Genomic DNA, 22,755 nt, shown 5'->3' with positions numbered 1-22,755 from the left:
GGGTTAATTATGTTTTATTACTCCTACCCTGTAATAATGGTTTAAATATTGCATCATGCTGTCCTTTTCACTGGCTGTAACATTACCGTCAGTACTTGTGAAATGACTTTTATTTCTACGGTCTTTGTTCTGTTGAAATTCCTGTTCAACCTGTTTTTGCACTGACTTGATTTTTTCCAGACCTGCTTCCCTGTTTCGACATTAATGTTGTATCGAATGCAATAAACAGACATATTATTTTGCAATTTCACACCACTTTCACATGGTTTGACTCATAACATTAGAAAGCAGTGAAAAACCCCAGCGTTGTATCCCATCTGACATGTATTAAACTGAACCGCGACCAGTGAAAAACAGCTCAACAGGTAAAAGTTCTGCACACATGAGGACCTGCTGATTGTTACAGAGGGTTATTTGGTAAAGGGAGGCAGAAACAGGAGAAATGTTGACTGAACAGGAAGTGGGAACTGATGATGTGGGAAAATGCGAGTGGCTGCTTAGTGTGTGTGTTCAGAGGAAGTAATGATGTTGACTCATCAAACTGAACCAAGAACAGATTTAACATGGACAGAAAGAAGAGAAACTCAGACATCAAACCCACATCAGCCCTGCAGACGATCAGGAACCGAGTTAAAATCCAGACCAAATAACATAAAACAACTCATAGAAAGACAATAAAACTAAAAACAGTATATCTTTACACATCAATTTAATAAAAAAAAAATCTTCTGTTTTAGATAAATGGGGCTGAATTTAACCAATTTTATTATCACTAAGGCTGTAACTAGCCATGAATGAGCTGTTTATTATTTTATCAATTAATAAAATTGTCTATAAAAAGCAATTAAAACAACAAGCAATTCCACTGTTGAGTTTTATTACTATTATTATTATTTTAAATTGTCTATCTTTTGCACTACCTGTATACATGCACATTTTTTCTTGCGCTTGTGGGATCACTAAAATGTAATGTAATGTAATGTAATCTAATTCTCAGATGAATATTGGATCAAACTGAGGTCAAGAATCTAAAGATATTCAGAAATTATTCCCATTTAAGAGGCTGGAATGAGATAATTTAGACTTGAAATAATTAAAACAAATCACTCAAACCAACTATTGATTACAATATTATATAATTAATCAATAATTAAATCGTTCAGTGTTGTTTGATTATCAGGAATATGGACATGCAGTTTCGGAAACAAGTATTAAACTTCCTGTGACCAGCTTTTCAACATGACCTTTTCACTTCCTGTTCTGAAAGCATTTCATTCAAAGCTTGTTTTTCAACATCAGATGTTCTTTGTGTAAATGTCACCAAAACTGGGGTTTTTTCTCATTCATGATTTTAATACAAGTTATTTCTTTATTGCATTTAAAATGGAAACTTCTATGTGTTGTTTTCCATTTTTTTTCTCTTCAAATTTGCACAACAAAAACCATGATGTGTTCACACGTCACATCAGTGAAAAATGTTATTTTTTTCACTATTTTGTCGATAATTATTTCCTATGCAGTGTTTTTCAGTCATGTTATTGCATTTGAAAACAGACAGGCTTACTCAGGTTCATTGTTTCACTTTTATCTGCTGCTGTTTTTATGTACCTATATGTTTTATATATGTATGTGTGTAATTTTAATTCTGTGTTATTTTAACAATTTTGTACGGTGACCTTGAGTGTCCTGAAAGGTGCCCATAAATAAAATGTATTAATATTAAATTTTTTTTTTTTTTTTAGATGTCTCTACCGATCTTTTAAAACATGATATTTCAGTCACAGGTGGATTAAGTGTCTTAAAGGTTGATAAAAAAGTTCATGTGGATTCAAGGATGATATGAAAGGATTCTGGTGGCCAAAGGTCAAAGGTTAAAGGTTAAAGGTCATTCATTGAAAAAAACTAGAAGTTGTTACAACTAATAGAAGGTTAGGAGTAAAAAAAACTTTCACAATCTGATGCAAGGACGAAGGATGGCATCACGACAAACATACTGTTTGTATATTTCATTTTTAGCACTGTTCGCATTTTTATGTCGTATTAAATATTAACCCTGTAGGTGCCTTTTTATGAATATTCAATTTTGATATCCCGATTTCAAAAAGCTGTATCTTGGAAGTGTTTAGAGTTTAGAGATAAAGTCATATAGTAAACGACAAAAATATCACATATGACCCAAAGTTTATGATGTGAGTAAATATATTCATTTAATTTGCATATTGTGACATCACAGGTTGGCGGCCATATTGGATTGAGTAACTTTTGGTGAAATTTAACTTTGAACATATTTATTTTCTTGGAATTAAGAGCGAGTAATTTGAATTTCAGAGATTCTGATATGTGTGAGTGGATTAGAGTGGGGGCAGATGTGAAGTCTACATGAATGGGGATTGTGGGTGTGAAAGTATGGAATGGACCTTATGATGCATTTAAGTTATTCACTCCTTTGGCGAAGTTTAAAAAAAAAAAGTACTTTAAGTTTAAATTATTGAGAAATATTGAATTGAGTTGGTAGATGTGTTTTTGTTGTTGATTTTTTGTTTTTTTTGTTATTATTATGGTGTAAATGCTCGATGCTATACACATTTAAGTTGACGTAAGCGGTGTATTAGTTGAAAAGGATAGGCAAAAAATAAGCTTTTGCTTCTAGCCTATTCCTTTTTTGTTTTTTATGTTTATTACAATTGATGTACGGAGTACAATGACTGATGTAAAACCAAAAATAAATTCATTCATTCATTCATATTTACGTGGAAGTTTTCTTTATGTTTTTTTTTTTTTTTATCATCTTATCCTTAAAATAAATGAACTTAAACATTAGTAGAAAGTAAAATGCAGTAAGTTTTAGGTGATTTTTAGCCAAACAGCAGAGTAGCCAAATCTGTCCTTATCTAGCCAAACTAAAACTAAATCAACTGGATTTTCTTCTTCACTTTTAATAGAAACATGCCTTGAAATGGTGTTAGGATTGAAGGGACACATGTCTGCCATCTATTGGTGGGAGGTGGTAACAAGATTTGGTAACTATCTGGAGTTATTATGGTCTGTTTCAGTCAGTTATGGCACTTAAAGGGTTAAAACATCACTGTGCCTTGACATTAGCAGCGTTTCCTTTTGCTTCCTACGTCTCTCAGTACAACAACAATGTTCAGTCATGTGCTGTAAAGGTTTTTAGACATCAGCGGTTACGGATACACACACACACAAATGTTCGTAGGATGAATCCACTGCTGTTGTTCGTCTGTACAGAAGGTTAATGGACAATAATCATAGAACAGGAGACAGGCTGATCCGTACAGGTGGTCACAGATCTGTCAGGATAAAGTCCGTCTGACTGTGTTTCTAACAGACGGACGGACGGACTCACCGCTCAGCTCCGTCTTGACGGCTCGCAGGTCGGCCGGGCAGCTGTTGCTAATGGTGATGGTGGGCGTGGCCATGCCTCCGCTACCGTAAACGTCCAGTGTGTTCCCCGACACCGGCATCTGGAAAGGACCAATCAGAGGCCGGGATTAGGATGACGAGCAGTTTGTGCATTTTAAACAAGAGACACTAGGAAGTTTTACAATTCGATTATCGTTGATGATTTAGTAACAGAATAGAACAGAATAGAACACAATAGAGCGGAATAGAATAGAATAAAATAGAATAGAATAGAACACAATAGAGCAGAACAGAATAGAATAGAACAGAACAGAATAGAACAGAGCAGAACAGAACAGAATAGAATACAATACAATACAATAGAACAGAATAGAACAGAATAGAATAGAACAGATATTCATTGTCACTGTTACAGGTACAATGAATCTGTTTAGCAGCAAACACTTTAAATGCAAAAAACTGTATAAAAATATCACAAAATACTGAAAAATACTGACAACATACAAAAACTACAAAGATAAAATATTAAATATACAATTACTACTAAAATATACAAAAGTTGCTTTGTACTACATATGAAAGAAATAATAATTTAACAGTTTCACCTTCTTAGCATCACTTTAACTAAAATAAATCCTGTAGTTCACGGTTCACTACAGTACAAGACACAAATCTATATTTTAACAGAATGAACTCCCATGAGGCTGTATCGACTTATTTCTCAAGTATAAATAAGGGATGGTATGGGGCTTGTGGGAAATAGAATTTGTTGATAGTTGACCACAGCACAAAATGAGTCATGTTCTACAGCTGAATATATATATATATTTTTCATCAACAAGATTGAACCAAAAATAAAAATGTAAAAGCGGTGGTTGTTACTCATATTTAATCAGTTTTGTTGACTTTGCCCATTCACAGCAGAAGAATCGAGTAGTTTACTGGGAAAATGTCCTGTTTTTTCTAGATCTGCTCCAAGGAATAGAATAGAATAGAATAGAATAGAATAGAATAGAATAGAATAGAATAGCCTTTATTGTCATTGTGTGTACAATGAAATTAGGAGTACTACTGTAGTATAATTAACAAAACACCAGTGTTACAAGAGTAAGAATAGAGTGAATAAAAAATATAAAAAAACTAAAATAAGATAGGAAAATAGAATATAAATTGTCCAATTTTACAAAGTAACAAAAGAATAGAGCTAAGTAGAATAAAAAATAAAACAGACAATATCAATAGAAGTGAATCTACAGCATGTGATAGTATGAATATCTATGAACACTGTGATGGGAAATGTCATGATGCAACACAGACAAAATAAAAAAAAACAAAAAAATTTCACAACAAAACTGATAACAAAACTGCAAAAAAATTATTAAATGTTTTTTCCAGGTATAACAAAATGACAGACAGATGCTACTGACCAATAAATTCCCACCCTTCTGTCCTGAGGTGATCATACGCATCAGTACTGTCATTAAATTAAAATTGTTAATGAAAAACCATTGCACAGTATTCTCACTCTGTTGTGTATTGATTCCTTTAACCCCTGAGACATGATTCCAGGTAAAGCTGCTACTGTGAACACTGCTTGTAGCTAAAATTTCACACTATGGTTGTCGTTCCAGGTAAAAAACAAGAGCTAGCACATGGTTCCTTTGACATATTTAGCAATTTTAAGAGAAAAACGTCACTGCAGATAAAGCATAGCTCGAGTAACAACGTGGAAAAAAAAAAACATTTCAATGTAAAGTTTGTGAGTTCATCGACATCATACATTTGTGTTTAGTCCCCTCCCCCCCGTCCTTTTTGTGGTTCATTGGTTACCAGATAGCTCCAACATATAACTGATAAACAGTCTGATGTTTAGAGTAGAACACTGAGCAGTTTTTTAGTTGAAATCGTCAAAAGAAAGAAGCATACAGTGGACCATGAACACAACACTGGACGATCTAGATTTTGCTGATGACGTCGGGCTACTATCATACAAAAGCAGAAAGACTGAACAAAATATCCAGCACCATCGGCCTCGAAATGAATGAGGAAAAAACCCAAACATTAAAGATAAAAACCTGGAATGACACCCCCATTAGAACAGGAGGAAAAGAATTCACCTGTGTTTGTAGCAAAATGACTGAGGACGGGGACTGGACACAGGATCACAGGATTAACTATTTATACAGTACTAACTATCATTTATACAGTATTTAGTATCATTTATACAGTATTTTGGCTCATTTATACATTATTTAGGACAATTTATCGGCTATTTGGTATTATTTATACTGTGTTTAATATTATTTACACAGTATCTACTAATATTTTATACAGTATTTAGGTCAATTTATACATTATTTGGGATCCTTTACACTGTATTTTGTATTATTTATACAGTATTTAGTATTATTTACGCAATATTTAGGCTAGAATCAGTAAAGCAAATCAAGCTTTTGTATCTCAGAGCAGTATGGAGAAGCACCAACAGACGCACCAGAACAAAAATCTGCATTTACAGAAGTAATGTATGCATGTATGGAGCAGAAGGCTGGAAGGAAACGGCCCACATTAAACACAAACTGAATGTTTCCCAAAACAAGTGTTTACGAATCCTGAAGATAATCTGGGCAACCATGATATCCAACAAAAATTTAAACCTTAAAGGAGCGATATTTTGCTTTTTACCTCACTTTGCTTTGTGTGTTTGTTTGTGTGCGTTTGTTTGTGTGTTTGTTTGTTAGCAACTTTACGGGAAAACTATTCCAACCATCTTTACCAAATTGTACCCACAGATAGGCCTAGGCCCTGGGATGAACCCATCAAATTTTGGGCCTAGTAGGCCAAAGTTCAAGGTCACAGCAAGGTCACAAAATCTACAATTTTCCTATCTGTCATCATTGAGCAATTTTTGAAAATTCATAAAAAAATTCAAAACGACTCCGATTAGCCTCCAATTTGATCCACCTGTAGCTTAGAACAATATCTTGTATCTGGCACAAAATTGTCTACATCCACTGTGGAATGTGGACTCTGTGGACATTTACATTTAACATTGAAAATCCCATTTACCACACATTTTTCATTATAACTCAACAAATATTGATTGGAATTGAATCTAATGTGACAGACACATGACTGGTACCAAGCTTCAACTTTTTCTGCTGTATGGAACAACCTGGAAACTGTTGAATCTAAAAAGAAATAGTCGAGCCACACATGCACACTGTTCGGGATGCTTGGTGGAGGTTTACGTTCTCTGAACACTTGTTTGAAATGGAATTATGCATTTTTTTTAACTTAGTTTTTATTAGATTTTCTTTTTTTTTTTAGTACAATACAATGTATACATTTAAATACAGTTCAATTAGTTTCCTCTCCTCTTTCACAGCTGCATGCACATTCCCACAAACCTCCACAGGAAACATAGGATGGAAATTAAAGGAAACAATAACAATCACAACAAACAAATGATGTCCACTTCCAAAAATAAGGCTGTAGATATTAGGGGTGTTAGAAAATATCGCCTCTGCAATATATTGTGATATTTCATTTCACAATACTGTATCGATATTAAAAAGTACTGTATCGATATTTTTAGGTATTTATTCAAATGCAGATATGGCAGAGGTTCATTTTTTTCCCTTTATTGTTTATATCTTATTTATTATTATTTAACACTGTTTTATTAAATAATGGTTATTTGAAGCATCCTAAAAGCACTTTTTACTGTCTGAGAGGCAGATGGTAGTTCCTTTGTTGGGATTGCACAAAAATACTGTTCTGATGTTTAGTTATAAACTCATAGAATATGAACATTTGAACAGGATCTTAATCTGTAATGTCTGTAAAACAGAATTTCAGTTTGAACGCAGGAACATTTTGTGATATAGCATTAGATCCTGTTATGATCAAATAAAAATATGTTTAGTATTTGCGCAGATTTCTGGTGTAATTCAATTTTCCCAGGAAATAGTCATTTTAAAAAAAGAAACAAAAAAATGTTTGCGTTTTTAGTAGTATCATGATATATCGTGATATACCATATCATGATCCTGGAATGGTCATTTGTATCATATTGCCAGATTCTTGCCAGTACACACCCCTGGTAGATATAAATGTTAGTCAGAGGCAGGATGACAACATCTTGAATGAACAACATGGAGTTTTGCATCATCAATAAATATTATTGCATCAATAAATGTATCATAGGTTCACATCTTTTAGTAAAGGTGGTTTTCTGAAGCCTTAGTAAGAATGTGATCTGCTCCATTTGGTAAACATCCCAAACTTTTAGAATCCATGTATTATATGAGGGAGGATCTGGTTTCATCCAGATGATGGTTACAGACTTTAAGGCAGCAGTGAATAATATATTCAAGAGGTATTTATCTGCCTTTTTATCCAGACCTTGGGTATTACGTCCAGTACTGTCACTGTGAAGCTTTGTGGGATGTTCATTTTAAAAACCTCCTTCACGGCGTTGAAAACCTCCCTCCAAAACACACTTAACTTAGGATGGAATCATGCATTTTAAAACATTTCCCTGTGGGTCAGAGTATCTTTTGGTACTTGGATTTTCTTTCCAGAAACAAAAGAAAAACTAGTGATTTTCGTTTTAAAATAGAGGAATTAAAATTGAATTTCAAGGCGTTTTTCTTTTTCAATGTCAAAACAGATAAACCAGATTTAAAAAACGGATTAATTTTGTTTTCTCTTTCTAATGACAGAAATGGAAAAATGGACCAAAAACACCTGTTTTTTTTCATTTTCTTAGATCAAATGTTGTCATTTTCAAGGAAAGAGCGCTAATGCCATCACGGTCACACAGACTCTTACAAACGATGGGTTTGTACGAATCTTCCAGTTCATATGAAATCTGATGTTCGTAGACATGCTCAGGATTAACTATTATTTATACAGGATTTAATGTTATTTACACAGGATTTACCATTGTTTATATAGCATTTACAATGATTTATACAGTATTTACTATTATTTATACAGTATTTTAGCTCCTTTATACATTATTTAGGATAATTTATCGACTATTTAGTATTATTTATCCTGTGTTTAATATATTTACATAGTATTTAGCATTATTTACACAGTATTTACTATCATTTATACAGTATTTCCTATAATTTATACAGTATTTAGGGTCATTTACACAGTATTTAACATTATTTATACAGTATTTAATATTATTTACACAATAATTACTATCATTTACACAGTATTTCAGTAGTACAGTATTTTACACAATATTTAGGATGATTTATACATTATTTTGGATCATTTACACAGTATTTAGTATCAATAAGACAAAGTAAAGCTCTGATTATATATTTGTCTCTGAGGTGCACCATGGGAGTTGTAGTGTGGGACAGTTTTGGTTGTTTTAAGTTCAGAAACACTGAGTAAGGTAACGTCCGAGGCTGTATTTTTACTGCGTTGACTGAAACGTGTCTGGAGTTTTCGACTGTGGTTTCACTTCAACTTTCGGTGCAAATGTTTTACAGGTCTGTACGTGTTAAAACTACCATACCCATGAGCCTCAGTGGGAGTTACCATGGAGATGAACACGAAAGGAAAACTGTACTTAGATCTTGACATCTTTTATAAGGCAGATTAAACTTTGTAGACAAACAGGTTTGGTTGGTTTGATATGAACTGTGACTCGACTGAAATGAAAAGGAGGAAGAGGAGGAAGAAATCAGCTGTTCAGTTGGACTGTTTACCATCTACACACCCTGTGTTATTATTGTTGTTGGTGTTTTTTGTTTAGTATTTTTCTGAGACCACAGGGCACTCATAGATTTCATCTTTTACTCTGAAGCTCAGCGAAAACTCAAGAAACAAGTCCTTAAAACTTATACGTCTTAGAGTAATCAATCAATAATCAAAAACTATCTCAATATCCACATATACATAAATAATTTCCATCAGTTTTTCTACTATTTTTTGTGCTCTAAGCTGCTTTGTGACAGAAAAAAATACAATAAACTAAAATCATCTGAGATAAAACAAAGTATAATAACAGCAATAATAACTAGGGGTGTAAGAAAATATTGGTTCTGCAATATATCACAATATTTCATTTCACGATACTGTACTGTATCGATATTTTTAGGTATTTATTCAAATGCAGATATTATGAAGGTTCATTTTTTTTGTTTTTATTTTTTGTTTATATTTTATTTATTATTATTTAACACTCTTTTACTAAATAATGTTAGTTCCTTTGTTGGTATCACACATGAATAATGTTGTGATGTTAATTCTGAACTAATAGAATATGAACATTTGAACAGGATCTTAAACTGTAATGTCTGTAAAACAGAATGTAAGTTTGAACACAGGAACATTTTGTGATATAACATTAGATCCTGTTGGGATCAAATAAAAGTGTGTTTAGTATTTGTGCATATTTCTGGTGTAATTCCATTCTTCCAGGAAATAATCTTTTAAAAAAGAAACAAAACCAATAAAGAATTGTCATTTTATCTTTTTGTACCGTGATATATTGTGATATATCGTATTGTGATCCTAGTGTTATGATTTTTATTGTATCGCCAGATTCTTGCCAATACACACTCCTAATAATAACTTAATTTTTTATACTATCTTTAAAAACAAGCAAATAAACCAAGTGAAAACTGAAAACCCCCAATGAAAAGTCAACAAAACCATCATAAAACACAAAATAACCAAACAAAGAAGATGTAAAATATGGAATAAAATGATATGACATTATGAAGGATGTTACATGAAGAAACGAACAAAAATATTACATAAATGGAATGTTAAAGATGCAACGTGACAAAAAGGCGTAACAAGATAAACATTAAGGAAACACTCCGACAAAAAAGTTACAAAAATGTAAAAAAAACAATTATATATAAATATATATATATATATATATATATATATATATATATATGTGTGTGTGTGTGTGTGTGTGTGTGTCAATAAAATGTCATAAAACAACCAAGACCAAACCAGAAGTCCAGAATCCAACAATATTCAAAAATATTCACATTTATGAAGCTGGAATCAGATCATTGAGTCTTAAAAATAATAAAATAAAGCATGTAAACCAACTACTGATTATACTGATCAGTATAGATTCATTTATTAATCAATATCTAATTGGTTCAGTGTTGCTGATTATAAAAACTACCTGTGCCCAGTTTTTCTCCGTGACATTTTGAGTTCCTGTTGTTGAATATTCATCATTTCAAGCTTGTTTATTTAGCATCAAAGGTGTTATTGCAGAGGAATTTCATTCATTTTAACACAACGCGTTTATTTAATTACAAAGCAAATATTTCATGTGTTGTTTTTCCACAATTTAAACAAAAACCAAGACATATTTACACGACACATTAACGAAAAACCTCTCACTAGTCGCATCGAAACAATAATAACAAGACGGAAACATAATAAAAGATGTGACGAAATGAAAATTATGGATGAGTCATGATGCAACAAAATGAAAGAAAAGATGTGACAGGATGAAAATGTGAAAGAAGACAAAAAAATGTGTAAAAAATGAAAACGAAAGATGAAAATAACCATAAATTTTATTCTCCATTTTATATCTTCATTTCTATATATCATAATTATTCTTTTATCTATTTGTTTATTTCTTTGTATTTTATGCATTGTCTGTTTTATCTTGTACAGTGTCCTTGGGTGTCTTGAAAGGCGCTTATAAATAAAATATATTATTATTATTATTATTAATAATAATAATAATAATAATAATAAATTATACAAGAGACACAAGATAAAACTCAGCATATTGAGGAAAATTTGAATTCTTATTCAACAAAATTAAAACTATGTAAAAGATGATTATTTGTGGTTTTTAATCTGGTCATTTACGTCCATGGAAAATTGTCAGTATAATAAAAAATAAAACAAAAAATAAAAAGTTAAATCCCAATACTTGTTACCCTCCAGCCTTAGTTGTAGTCTTTCCTGTTTCACTTCCTGTTCCTGTCTTGGGGTAAATGTGGTTTTCAGCTTCATTTACTGAAACTCTCAGATTCTTGGATGTTTTTGTTTTTCTGTCTGACTTCAGTGAAGGTGTGAATTGTTCTCTCTTGTTTTCCAGTTGGTGTGAATCTGTCCGACCCGGGACGACCTGAAGCGCTTTCACAGTTTTCCAGAAGCTCAGGAATCTGCTGATCGGACAGGAAATCATCTGGAAGGATAAGAAACGTCCTCCTACGGGTCAGATAAGTCCAACTGTGACACTGAGCAGATCCGACCCCCAAAGAACCCTGGACCACAACCACAGAACCAGGACATTTACTGGACCACAACCACAGAACCAGAACATTTACTGGACCACAACCACAGAACCAGGACCAGAACATTTACTGGGCCACAACCACGGAACCAGAATATTTACTGGACCACAACCACGGAACCAGAATATTTACTGGACCACAACCACGGAACCAGAACATTTACTGGACCACAACCCCAGAACCAGAACATTTACTGGGCCACAACCACGGAACCAGAACATTTACTGGGCCACAACCCCAGAACCAGAACATTTACTGGACCACAACCCCAGAACCAGAACATTTACTGGGCCACAACCCCAGAACCAGAACATTTACTGGACCACAACCCCAGAACCAGAACATTTACTGGGCCACAACCACGGAACCAGAACATTTACTGGGCCACAACCACGGAACCAGAACATTTACTGGACCACAACCCCAGAACCAGAATATTTACTGGACCACAACCACAGAACCAGAACATTTACTGGGCCACAACCACGGAACCAGAACATTTACTGGGCCACAACCCCAGAACCAGAACATTTACTGGACCACAACCACAGAACCAGGAGCAGAACCTTTACTGGCACTTACTGTATACAGGATTTACTGTCATTTCCACTGTATTTAACATCGTTTATACAGGTTTTACTGTCATTACCTCTGCCAGGACATATTGTGATCACTTTGCTTTGTGTGTTTGTTTGTTTGTTTGTTTGTTTGTTTGTTTGTTTGTTTGTTAGCAACTTTATGGGAAAACAATTCCAACCATTTTTCCTAAATCTTCCCCACAGATAGGCCTAGGCCCTGGGACCAACCCATGACATTTTGGGCCTAGTAGGCCAAAGTTCAAGGTCACAGCAAGGTCACAAAATCTACAATTTTCCTATCTGTCATCATTGAGCAATTTTCGAAAATTCATAAAAAAATTCAAAACGACTCCGATTAGCCTCCAATTTGATCCACCTGTAGCTTAGAACAATATCTTGTATCTGGCACAAAATTGTCCACATCCACTGTGGAATGTGGACTCTGTGGACATTTACATTTAACACTGAAAATCCCATTTATGACACATTTTTCATTAGAACTCAACAAATATTGATTGGAATTGAATATAATTTGACAAACACATGAGTGGTACCAAGCTTCAACTTTTTCTGCTGTATGGAACAACCTGGAAACTGTTGAATTTAAAAAGAAACAGTCGATCCACACATGCACACTGTTCAGGGTGCCTGGCGGAGGTTTACGTTCTCTGAACACATGTTTATACAGGATTTACTACCAGTAACACAAGATTTACTATTATTTACACTGGGATTAGGGTTATTTAGACAGTATTTATGATCATTTACACAGGACTTACTATCATTTATACACAAGTTACTATCATTTAGACTAACTTTTGTGTTATTTATACAGGATTTACTATCATTTATACAAGATTTACTATCATTTACACTCTATTTAGCAAAATTTATACAGTATTTACTATCATTCATACAGGATTTACTGTCATTTATACAGGATTTACTATCACTGACACAAGATTTACTATTATTTACACAGGGATTAGGATTATTTATACAGTATTTACTATCATTTATACAGGATTTACTATCATTTATACACAAGTTACTATCATTTAGACTGACTTGTGTTATTTATACAGGATTTACTATCATTTATACAAGATTTACTATCATTTACACTCTATTCAGCATAATTTATACAGTATTTACTATCATTCATACAGGATTTACTATACTTTGTACATGAGTTACTATCATTTAGACTGAATTTTGTGTTCTTTATACAGTATTTACTATTATTTATACAGGATTTACTATCATTTACATAGGATTTACTTTACTATAATTTACACAGGGATTAGAGTTCTTTATACAGTCTTTACTATAATTTGTATATTATTTATTATTATTTATAGAGTATGTACTATCACTAATACAGTATTTAGGATCATTTACACAGTATCTAATATAATTTACAAACTGTTTTGTATCATACAATGTTCAGTATTATTTACACAGTACTTAGTATAATTTATACAGTATTTAGTATTCTTTATACCGTATTTAGGATCATTTTGATCATCAGGGTTTTTTTTGTTTTTTTTTTTAAATCATGCACTTTTAAAAGAAAGAAAGAAAGAGTCCTGCACTTCAATGACATTATTCTAAGGCTTCAAAAAAGATTTTCATAGATTTCTTGACCAGTTGATGGATTCTTCATATTGTTCAATTGTTATAAAGCTCTTTTTCCTCTAGAAATCATCACACTTTCATCTTTTTCCTCCCACAGTCTGAACTAATGTGGAGTAAGTTCTACCGACAAAAAGTGAAACTTAATTTTGGTTCACTGCTTATATCTGTGTTTATCAGCAGAAACACAACGCCGCCATTTTGGACTAAAAACAGCCATCAAAAACCGTCACCTCTTTGCATTTACACAGTGATTGGACCTCTCAGAACACATGCTGCTCTATTTTATTCTTCTTTGCTTGTGTTATTTCATGTTTTAACATATTCGCTCAGATCCAAAAACTCCTGAGTTGTGACATAAAACTTCTGCTTTTGTCAAAGGAGTCTGGTGGTTTTTGAGAGACGAGGTGCATCTGCAGGTTTTAGCTCCAATTTATGACTTTTTCAGATGTTTTTCAAATTTCATTCTTTCCATTGACATAAATATCACTCCAACAGGTCTAATGGTTATTGTGTTGAACTAGTCTGAACCATGTTTCAATCCAGTTAACATTCCATTTCCATTTGTCCATGACTAAAATACCTGCTACTGACGTTGACGCTGCTAAAGCTCATACCTGAACCTCTTCACCCATGAATGACTGGAGTTATTACACACTAACACACACTAGAAAAACATCCAGAAATACACTGCAAACACTCAAAAAGGCACTAAAATATGTTAAAATACACAAAGAAATACACTAAAATATGCCAAAATACACCAAAAACACAGGAAAAAGCATGAATATACACAAAAATATGCTGACATACACAGAAAATATTCTAAAATACACAAAAATATGCCAAAATACACTAAAAACACACAAAAAAGCACTAAAATACACCTAAATATGCTAAAATACGCACAAAATATGCAATAGGCTAATACACAAAAAATATGCCAAAATACACCAAAAACACAAAAAAAACACTAATATACACTAAAATGTGCTAAAATACACAGAAAATATTCTAAAATACACAAAAAATACAACAAAATATGCCGAAATACAGTAAAAACACAAAAGCACTAAAATATACTAAAATACACATAGAACATGCTATAATAACAAAAACATACCTCAAAATACACCAAAATATGCCAAAATACACTAAAAACCACAAAAAAGCACTAATATACTCTAAAATGTGTTAAAATACAAAGAAAAAAATGTTAAAATACACAAAAAATAGACCAAAATGTGCCAACATACACTACAAACACAAAAAAGCACTAAAATATGCTAAAATACACACAAAATATGTTATAATAACAAAAACATATACCAAAATACGCCAAAATATGCTAAAATATACTAAAAAATACACGAAAATACACTAAAAACCACAAAAAAGCACTAATATACTCTAAAATGTGCTAAAATACAAAGAAGATATGCTAAAATACACAAAAAATACACCAAAACATGCGAAGTACACTAAAAACACAAAAAAAGCACTAAAGTATGCTAAAATACACATAGAATATGCTATAATAACAAAAACATACACAAAACATGCCAAAATATGCTAAAATATACAAAACATACACCAAAATATGCCAAAATACATTAAAAACCACAAAAAAGCACTAACACACTCTAAAATGTGCTAAAATAAAAAGAAAATATGCTAAAATACACAAAAAAAAGGACCAAAATATGCCAAAATACACTAAAAACACAAAAAAAGTACTAAAATATGCTAAAATACACACAAAACATGCTATAATAACAAACAAACAAAAACATACACCAAAATCTGCTAAAATAGACAAAAAAATACACTAAAATGACTGTTGGAGACTCCATTCATTCCCATCTCAATTTGGATAAAATGATCAACACTAATTACACATTGGACTAATTCTGTACAAAGATGTACAAAAAAATATAGAAATATCAAATAAAGTCAACAAAAAAAAAGCATTTTACACCACTTATTTACATGGATTGATAGGTTTAGTGGATCAAATATCCTTAAACACCTCACATTTACTGTTTGGGTCTTTATGGGTTAAATCTGCAGAGGAATGTTTAACCCTTAAAGACCCAAACATCCACCAGTGACCAAAACCATCTACTGATCTAAACCGTTTAATACCTGTTGATCCACTAATTCTATCAATACATGTAAATAATTGGTGTAAAATACAGTTTTTCATCTTTTCATGGTCATCAGATATGACCCATTTGGACGTTCAGAGGCTCTGTAGTTTCCGTGGAAACACCGTCATCTTCTACAACATTGATTCACCAGTAAAACCCATGGATTTGATCAATGACAGTGGATGGACACACTGTGTTTATGTTAAATAATCAATAAAATATACAAAAATGAATTAAAAATGTCCAAATTAATAAATAAAATGAAAAAAATAAGCAAATATTTGACTAAAATTAAGTAAAAAAAGAGTAAAATAAGCAAGAAAATGAACCAAAACAGGCAAAGTAATCCATAAATTGAACAAAATGGATTTGAAAAAATAACAAAAACAATAAGCAACAGCAACTTGTTGGATCAGTTGGATCAATGACAGTGGATAGACACACTTGGTTTTACATTCAGTTAATGATAGATTTTACTAAAAAAGTCATTTCTTTCCAGTTTAGTCATTTTTTGATACAATAACCCTGAACTTTAATCTGAGCTTTAATGAACATCAGCATGATCAGTGAATTAAATATAGGAGAATACATGATTTTCACTGGAAAAATGCAAAATACGGAGGATAATCTTATAATAAATGGTGTTAAATCACTTAGAAAAGGTTAAATAGAGAAGAAAAATCACATGTGAACTGACACAAGCATAGCACTGGGTCTTTACGGGTTAATCTGAGCAGAACCGATGATGTTCTGCATGAGAAGCAGGTTTACTTCTGCAGATAATACGTCCAGATTTTAACTTCTGTATAAAGTAATTTGTTTCTTTTAACGACAGGAAAAAGGCAGTGAGTCCCAGATCTGCAGCTTTAGACCCTAGAGAGCAAAGGTCACAACTCCAACATTCCAAAATCAAACAAACCTGAAACAACAAGAAACAGTTTTACCTCTGATTTAATCCTCCTCTTCTCATGGTCGGGCAGTAAAACTAAAATCCTCATCTTTGTGTGTTTTTTGCTGCTGTTACAAACCACACAAACACACACATGCAGACACACACAGGCAGCCTCTCTTCCTCTTTCAGTTCGGACGACTGTTGAAAAATGGGGAAACGTCTCTTTAAGAAAGAAACAAAAAAAAAAAAAAAACCCTCCCATTGAGCTGCTATCTGCGCCACACACACCCTCTCCACCCTCAGCTGCACAAACGAGGAAGTCTGGATGTGGGCCGGTTTGGTCTGATCTGACGGCCTTTCATGAATCTGCTGCAGTCGATGCAAAACCAGACTGTCGGCGTCAGCCGTGAAAGGGATGTGGAAACACCACGGCTGAATCTGTGATCATTTTTTAATCACACCTCAGTAGAAATGATCTGCATGTGCAACAAACTGAAAGTGCAGCTTAACATCCAGTAGAACAGGTTCAGTCCAGGTTCCACATTCAGCCCAGTTTGAGCTCAAATGGATCAGACCAGTAAAATTAAAATAATAACATAATAACCCAGAAATAATGACAACTCCAAGTTTTTATTTGTTTTAGTGCAAAAAAATAGGCAATGGCTACTGCCACAGTACTGTGGCACAAAATATGGGTTTGTCTATCGCCACAGACCAATCAAATGTTAGCATTTGTACTAGAGCCAATCAGGGATAATGTTACATGAACTCATTAGCCTCTATTTTATTTTTTTTTAACCATTATCCTCTTGTTGCCACAGTACTGTAGTCATACAATAAGGCGCATACTTCAGTTCATTCTTTTGTGCATTTTTCTACCACAGTTCTGTGGCAACTGATGGAAGAAACGACAAATTAGTGATAATATACAATATAGAACAGGAGTTACTGATGTAAATACTCTGTATGTTGTTTTATGGTGTTCTTTACTCTGGAGGCTGGAGAAGGTGGGCGGAGCTACAGGTTAGATAGATGCAGTTGTGCAGGGGTCACCAATCCTGGTCCTCAAGGGCCGGTATCCTGCTTGTTTTAGATGTATCCCTCTTCCAACACACCTGATTCAAACCATAAGCCTATCATCAAGCTCTGCAGAAGCCTGATCACGACTGTCAGGTGTACGGGAAGAGGGAAATATCTAAAACATGAAGGATACCGGCCCTCGAGGACCAGGATTGGTGACCCCTGCAGTAGTGTGACGTGTGACTTCAGTTCTGTGTCAGGTCAGTGCTGTGGTCCTGTGGAATTGTGTACAATGAACGTTGTCCCAGTGGCTGATTTCTATCAATGTCAGATTTACTTACCCCTCCCCACCACCACCACCAGCCGTTTGAAAATCTTTAGGAAAAAAAAAAAATCTGCTCCAATTGGGAATTGAACTCAAGTCTTCCACGGCCTATTCTCTATCTGATTTCCTTGGTACTTTTTTGGAATATAAGTTACCAGTCTAGACATGATACAATGAGGGCGCTGACGGACTCTGTGGTCATAGACAAACCAACACTTCGAGTCAGTAGCCACTTAAAAAAAATAACATTAAATTATGAAAAGATTTACCTTTGGCTGCTTCTATGAAACTGGGTTCATGTTGGTACCTGGCACTTTTCCAGCTTTGTAGACCCAATAACAAAAGGTAAATTTAGACATATTTCCCCCAGAATGGACCTAATGATGACCTCTGATAAATGCATATAAAATTATCCTCTTGCTCTGAGCCATCCTATAATTAATGAATTTTTAATTAAATATTGGGTCCAAAAATAGGACCCAAATATGGACATTAAAGCTCCCTAAGGTGTCAGTGCATTAGATGTGAAAACGTGTGTAAATGCTCTTCTATAGACTCTAAATACTAACACTGTGTTAAACGTGTCCATCCTAGTGGTTTTTCTAATCCACACATGTGGGTTTTTCAGCAATCTCAGTCTCATTCCAGGTTTGGTGTGGAACCCATCGTGTCCACTGGTGTTACATGCAGAATCTGAGCATTTAAATGCATATAAATCGCGAACTATTTTGCAACAGCGGTCAATTTTGTGAAACACTCTGCCTTGCATAATTAGTTCAATTTCCAAAATGTACCTGTGAGAGAATAAAGAGATATTCAAAAAAATAGTAGCATGTAATTTTCGTGTTCTTTAGACCATGTTACATTCAGTTTTAGTATAAAAAATAATGTAAAATAATATAAAAATGTGCTTTATCTGAAAAATACTTTCTCTTTTATCTCAGAAATTACTTATTTTTAGAATAGACCCAAAGTGCTGCCAAACTTACTCCATAACATTCGTCTAGATCTGGTTTGAATTTTTAACCCCATGTCCTGTTTTTAGGACCAGTTTCATAGAAACACCCATTTATTTTTTGCTCAAAGTGTTTTTTATGACACATCGAGTCATCCAGAAAAGCATAATACAGTCATCTTTTTTTTTTTTTTTTAATACCCAAACCCATGAACATTTCCATCCTGTTGCACCATAAAAATGATAATTAACAATAATAATAAATAAATAAATAAAGAATAAGGAATTCAGATATTAGTCACAGACTCATAACAATAAACACCGACTTAGAAACTATCCAAACAAAAAAGATATGAATAACCTAAAAAACCCTGAAATTTCTTAAGAAAAATAAGTGTAATTTTAACAATATTATGCTTCAACTTCAGATCTACAAAGGCACAAACATTTAATAACAGGCAGAATATTGTTAAAATTACACTTTCTTTAGATATTTCAGATTATTCACTCTTTATTGTTAATGGATAATTTGTTAATGCAAATGTTTTTATATTTTAATGTATTTTTTGGATTAAAACAAAGAGAAAAATTGGGGTTATCATTATTTATAAGCATGATAGAATTTTTTTTTCTACATTAAATTAAGAAGAAAATTCAAAGTTATTATTTACAGGTTATTATGTAATTATTTTACTGGAGATCCTAGTGGTCTGTATGTGGACCCTGAAATAAAACCAGTCCAACACCCTTGACTGTTCATATACATGACCCAGTGGGATGGTTTTCCTCCTATCCACCCCTCCACTGGGTCACACTGACCTTTGACCTTTGACCAAACACTCCTGATTTCATCCTTGAGTTTGCGTGAACATCAGCCCCATATCTGGACTCATCCCTGAAGGTGTTCCTGTGACACTGAGTTCATGACGATGGGGAAAGAAAAACACAAAAACAAACCCAAACATCAGCCGTACATACTGAGAATGATGGGAGTGTTGACGTTACCGTGGTAGCGAGCGGGAGTCCAGAGTCGATCAGCGTCAGGTATTCGTCGTTCAGGCTCGATTCCAGGCTGATAATGTCATCGATGACGGCGTCCTCGATCTGAATCGACCAATCAGAGCAGAGTGACATCGATCAGCATCAAATGAAGCAGATGTATTTGTCATTTATTTGTCATCTAGGTTTAAAGCAGCGGTTCTCAGTCTTTTTCTGACATTAAAAAGAAAAAAATAAACTTTGGCGTTGTCATTATTTATATATTAATATGTTATTATTATTTTACTGAAGATCATATTGGTGTGTATGTGGAACCTGAACTAAAATGATTTTCACATCCTTGATCGTTAACATCTTCAGTGTGATTTTTGCACTTTGCACATTCCTCCCGTGGGCCGGGTCGGACCCTTTGGCGGCCGGTTCTGGTCCACGGGCCGTATGTTTGACCCCCCACTGCTCTAAACTCATTGATCCATGTTTTTGACTGTGATCTGGAGCCGGTTTTAAGTGTGTTTTTGTTTCACCACAGAAACTTGATTCAGCTGAAGCGGAAACTCTGTGAGTGTTGTGTGTCGAGTGTGCGTTGCGAGCGTTGTGAATGTGTGTTGCGTTGCGTTGCGTGTCGTTGACTCAGATCCTCAGTGAGCGCCGACTCAGCAGACTGTGACTCGGACAGGAAGTACAACTGAAGCTGCTGACCAAGTTCACCCAGAACTGGTGAGTCGTCCCGTTTACGGCCTTCGGCGTTCAGCAGGAATCAGGAAACAGAGGCTTTAAGACGATCTGCGAAGGTCCTGCAGACGCCTACAGACGTTCTAAGGCAGGGGGGTCAAACTCAGCTTCTTTAAGGTTCCACAATCAGTCCCATTTGATCAGTAAAATAATAACATAATAACTTATAAATAATGACAACTCCAAACTCTTCTCTTTGTTTTAGTACAAAAAAAATAACATTAAATTATGAAAATATTTACATTTACAAACTATCCAAAGAAAAAGAGATGTGGAAAAAAAGTGAACAACCTGAAATTTCTTAAGAAAAATAAGTGCAATTTTAACAATATTATGCCTCAATTTATTATTTATGCATGTGTATTACAGATCAGATCTGCAAATGCACAAAATATTTAATAATAGGCAGAATATTGGCAAAATTGCACTTAATTTTCTTTAGACATTTTAGGTTGTTCATATTTCTTCAGCTTATTCATATTTTATTGTTAAAGGATAGTTTTGACATGTAAATATTTTCATAAATTCATGTTTATTTTGCACTAAAACAAAGAGAAAAATTTAGAGTTATGATTATTTATAGGTATAATGTAATTTTTTTTCACATTAAACCATGTAGACAATTCAGAGTCATTATTTCTAGGTTATTATGTTATTATTTTGTTTGAGATCATATAGGTCTGTATTTGGAACCTGAACTAAACAGTAACAAATTATCCTAATAAACAAAGATGTGACCGCTCTATCAGTCTGTCCCAGGGCAGCTGTGGCTACAAATGTAGTTTACCACCACCAGAGTGTGAATGTGAGAGCGAATGAATAATGGGTCAATAATGTGAAGCGCTTTGGGTGTCTAGAAAGGCGCTACATAAATCCAATCCATTATTATTATTATTATTATTATGAATAACCAGAAAAAATTGTAATTTCTTTAGAAAAATTAGAGCAATTTTAACAATATTCTGCCTCAGATTATCATTTATACATGTGCATTATGGTTCAGATCTACAAGTGCACAAAACATTCAGTAACAGGTAGAATATTGTTAAAATTGCACTATTTTTTTTGGATATTTCAGGTTCATATTTGTTCAGTTTATTCATATTGCATTGTTAAAGGATAGTTTGTTAATGCAAACATTTTCATAATTTAATGGGTTTTTTGGACTAAAACAGAGAAAAATTTGGAGTTCTCATTATTTATAGGTTATTATGTTATTATTTTGTTTTTACATGAGATCATATTGGTCTGTATGTGGAACCTGAACTAAAACCAGTTCGACCCTTTACTGTTAACATCATCAGTGTACTTTTTGCACTTTGCAAATTCATCGCGTGGGTCGGATTCAAACCTTTGACAGATCGGTTTTGGCCAACGGGCCGCATGTTCAGAATCTGCTACTGCATGTGTTTTTCACCCATTATTGAAACATGATCGCTAATTTCCTAATTTTTCCCTGCTGTGTTTGTGAGTTTGTAAATATGTGGGCGTGTACCTCCTCTCTAGGGCTGCTGGGGGCGGGGCCTGACTGGTGGGAGGGGCTTGGCGATGCTCCGGCGGCCTTCTGAATGGCCGTCTTGGTGGCCTGCGTGGTGGACAGGTACTGCTTCACCTGCTGCCTCTGGGCCTGTTGGATGTGGTACCTGGTGGGGTTCTCCAGGTGAGTCTGCACCTGAAGGACAAACGGACGGACAGATGGACGGATGAGGACGCAGCGTTACATCCGTCAGGTCTGACTCAACGGTCTGTTTCAGAGTCTCCTTGTAC

At 33.9% G+C, this 22,755-nt stretch overlaps 1 protein-coding gene across 1 annotated transcript in view; it reads right to left on the bottom strand.

Annotated features, from left to right (window-relative positions):
• The window catches only part of LOC115422649 (transcription factor E3-like), a 42,546-nt gene that overhangs the window by 6,402 nt on the left and 13,389 nt on the right, over positions 1–22,755 (bottom strand). Inside the window, exons 5-7 of the mRNA XM_030139091.1 lie at positions 22,484–22,660; positions 20,263–20,361; positions 3,368–3,485 (exon numbers count right to left, since the gene is read on the bottom strand). Of these exons, the coding sequence (XP_029994951.1) occupies positions 3,368–3,485; positions 20,263–20,361; positions 22,484–22,660 (394 nt within the window). The remainder of the gene's footprint in view (positions 1–3,367; positions 3,486–20,262; positions 20,362–22,483; positions 22,661–22,755) is intronic.

The sequence above is a fragment of the Sphaeramia orbicularis genome, chromosome 7, assembly GCF_902148855.1.
Source record: "Sphaeramia orbicularis chromosome 7, fSphaOr1.1, whole genome shotgun sequence".
NCBI lineage: Eukaryota > Metazoa > Chordata > Actinopteri > Kurtiformes > Apogonidae > Sphaeramia > Sphaeramia orbicularis.
This window is presented reverse-complemented; position numbering and strand designations above follow the sequence as displayed.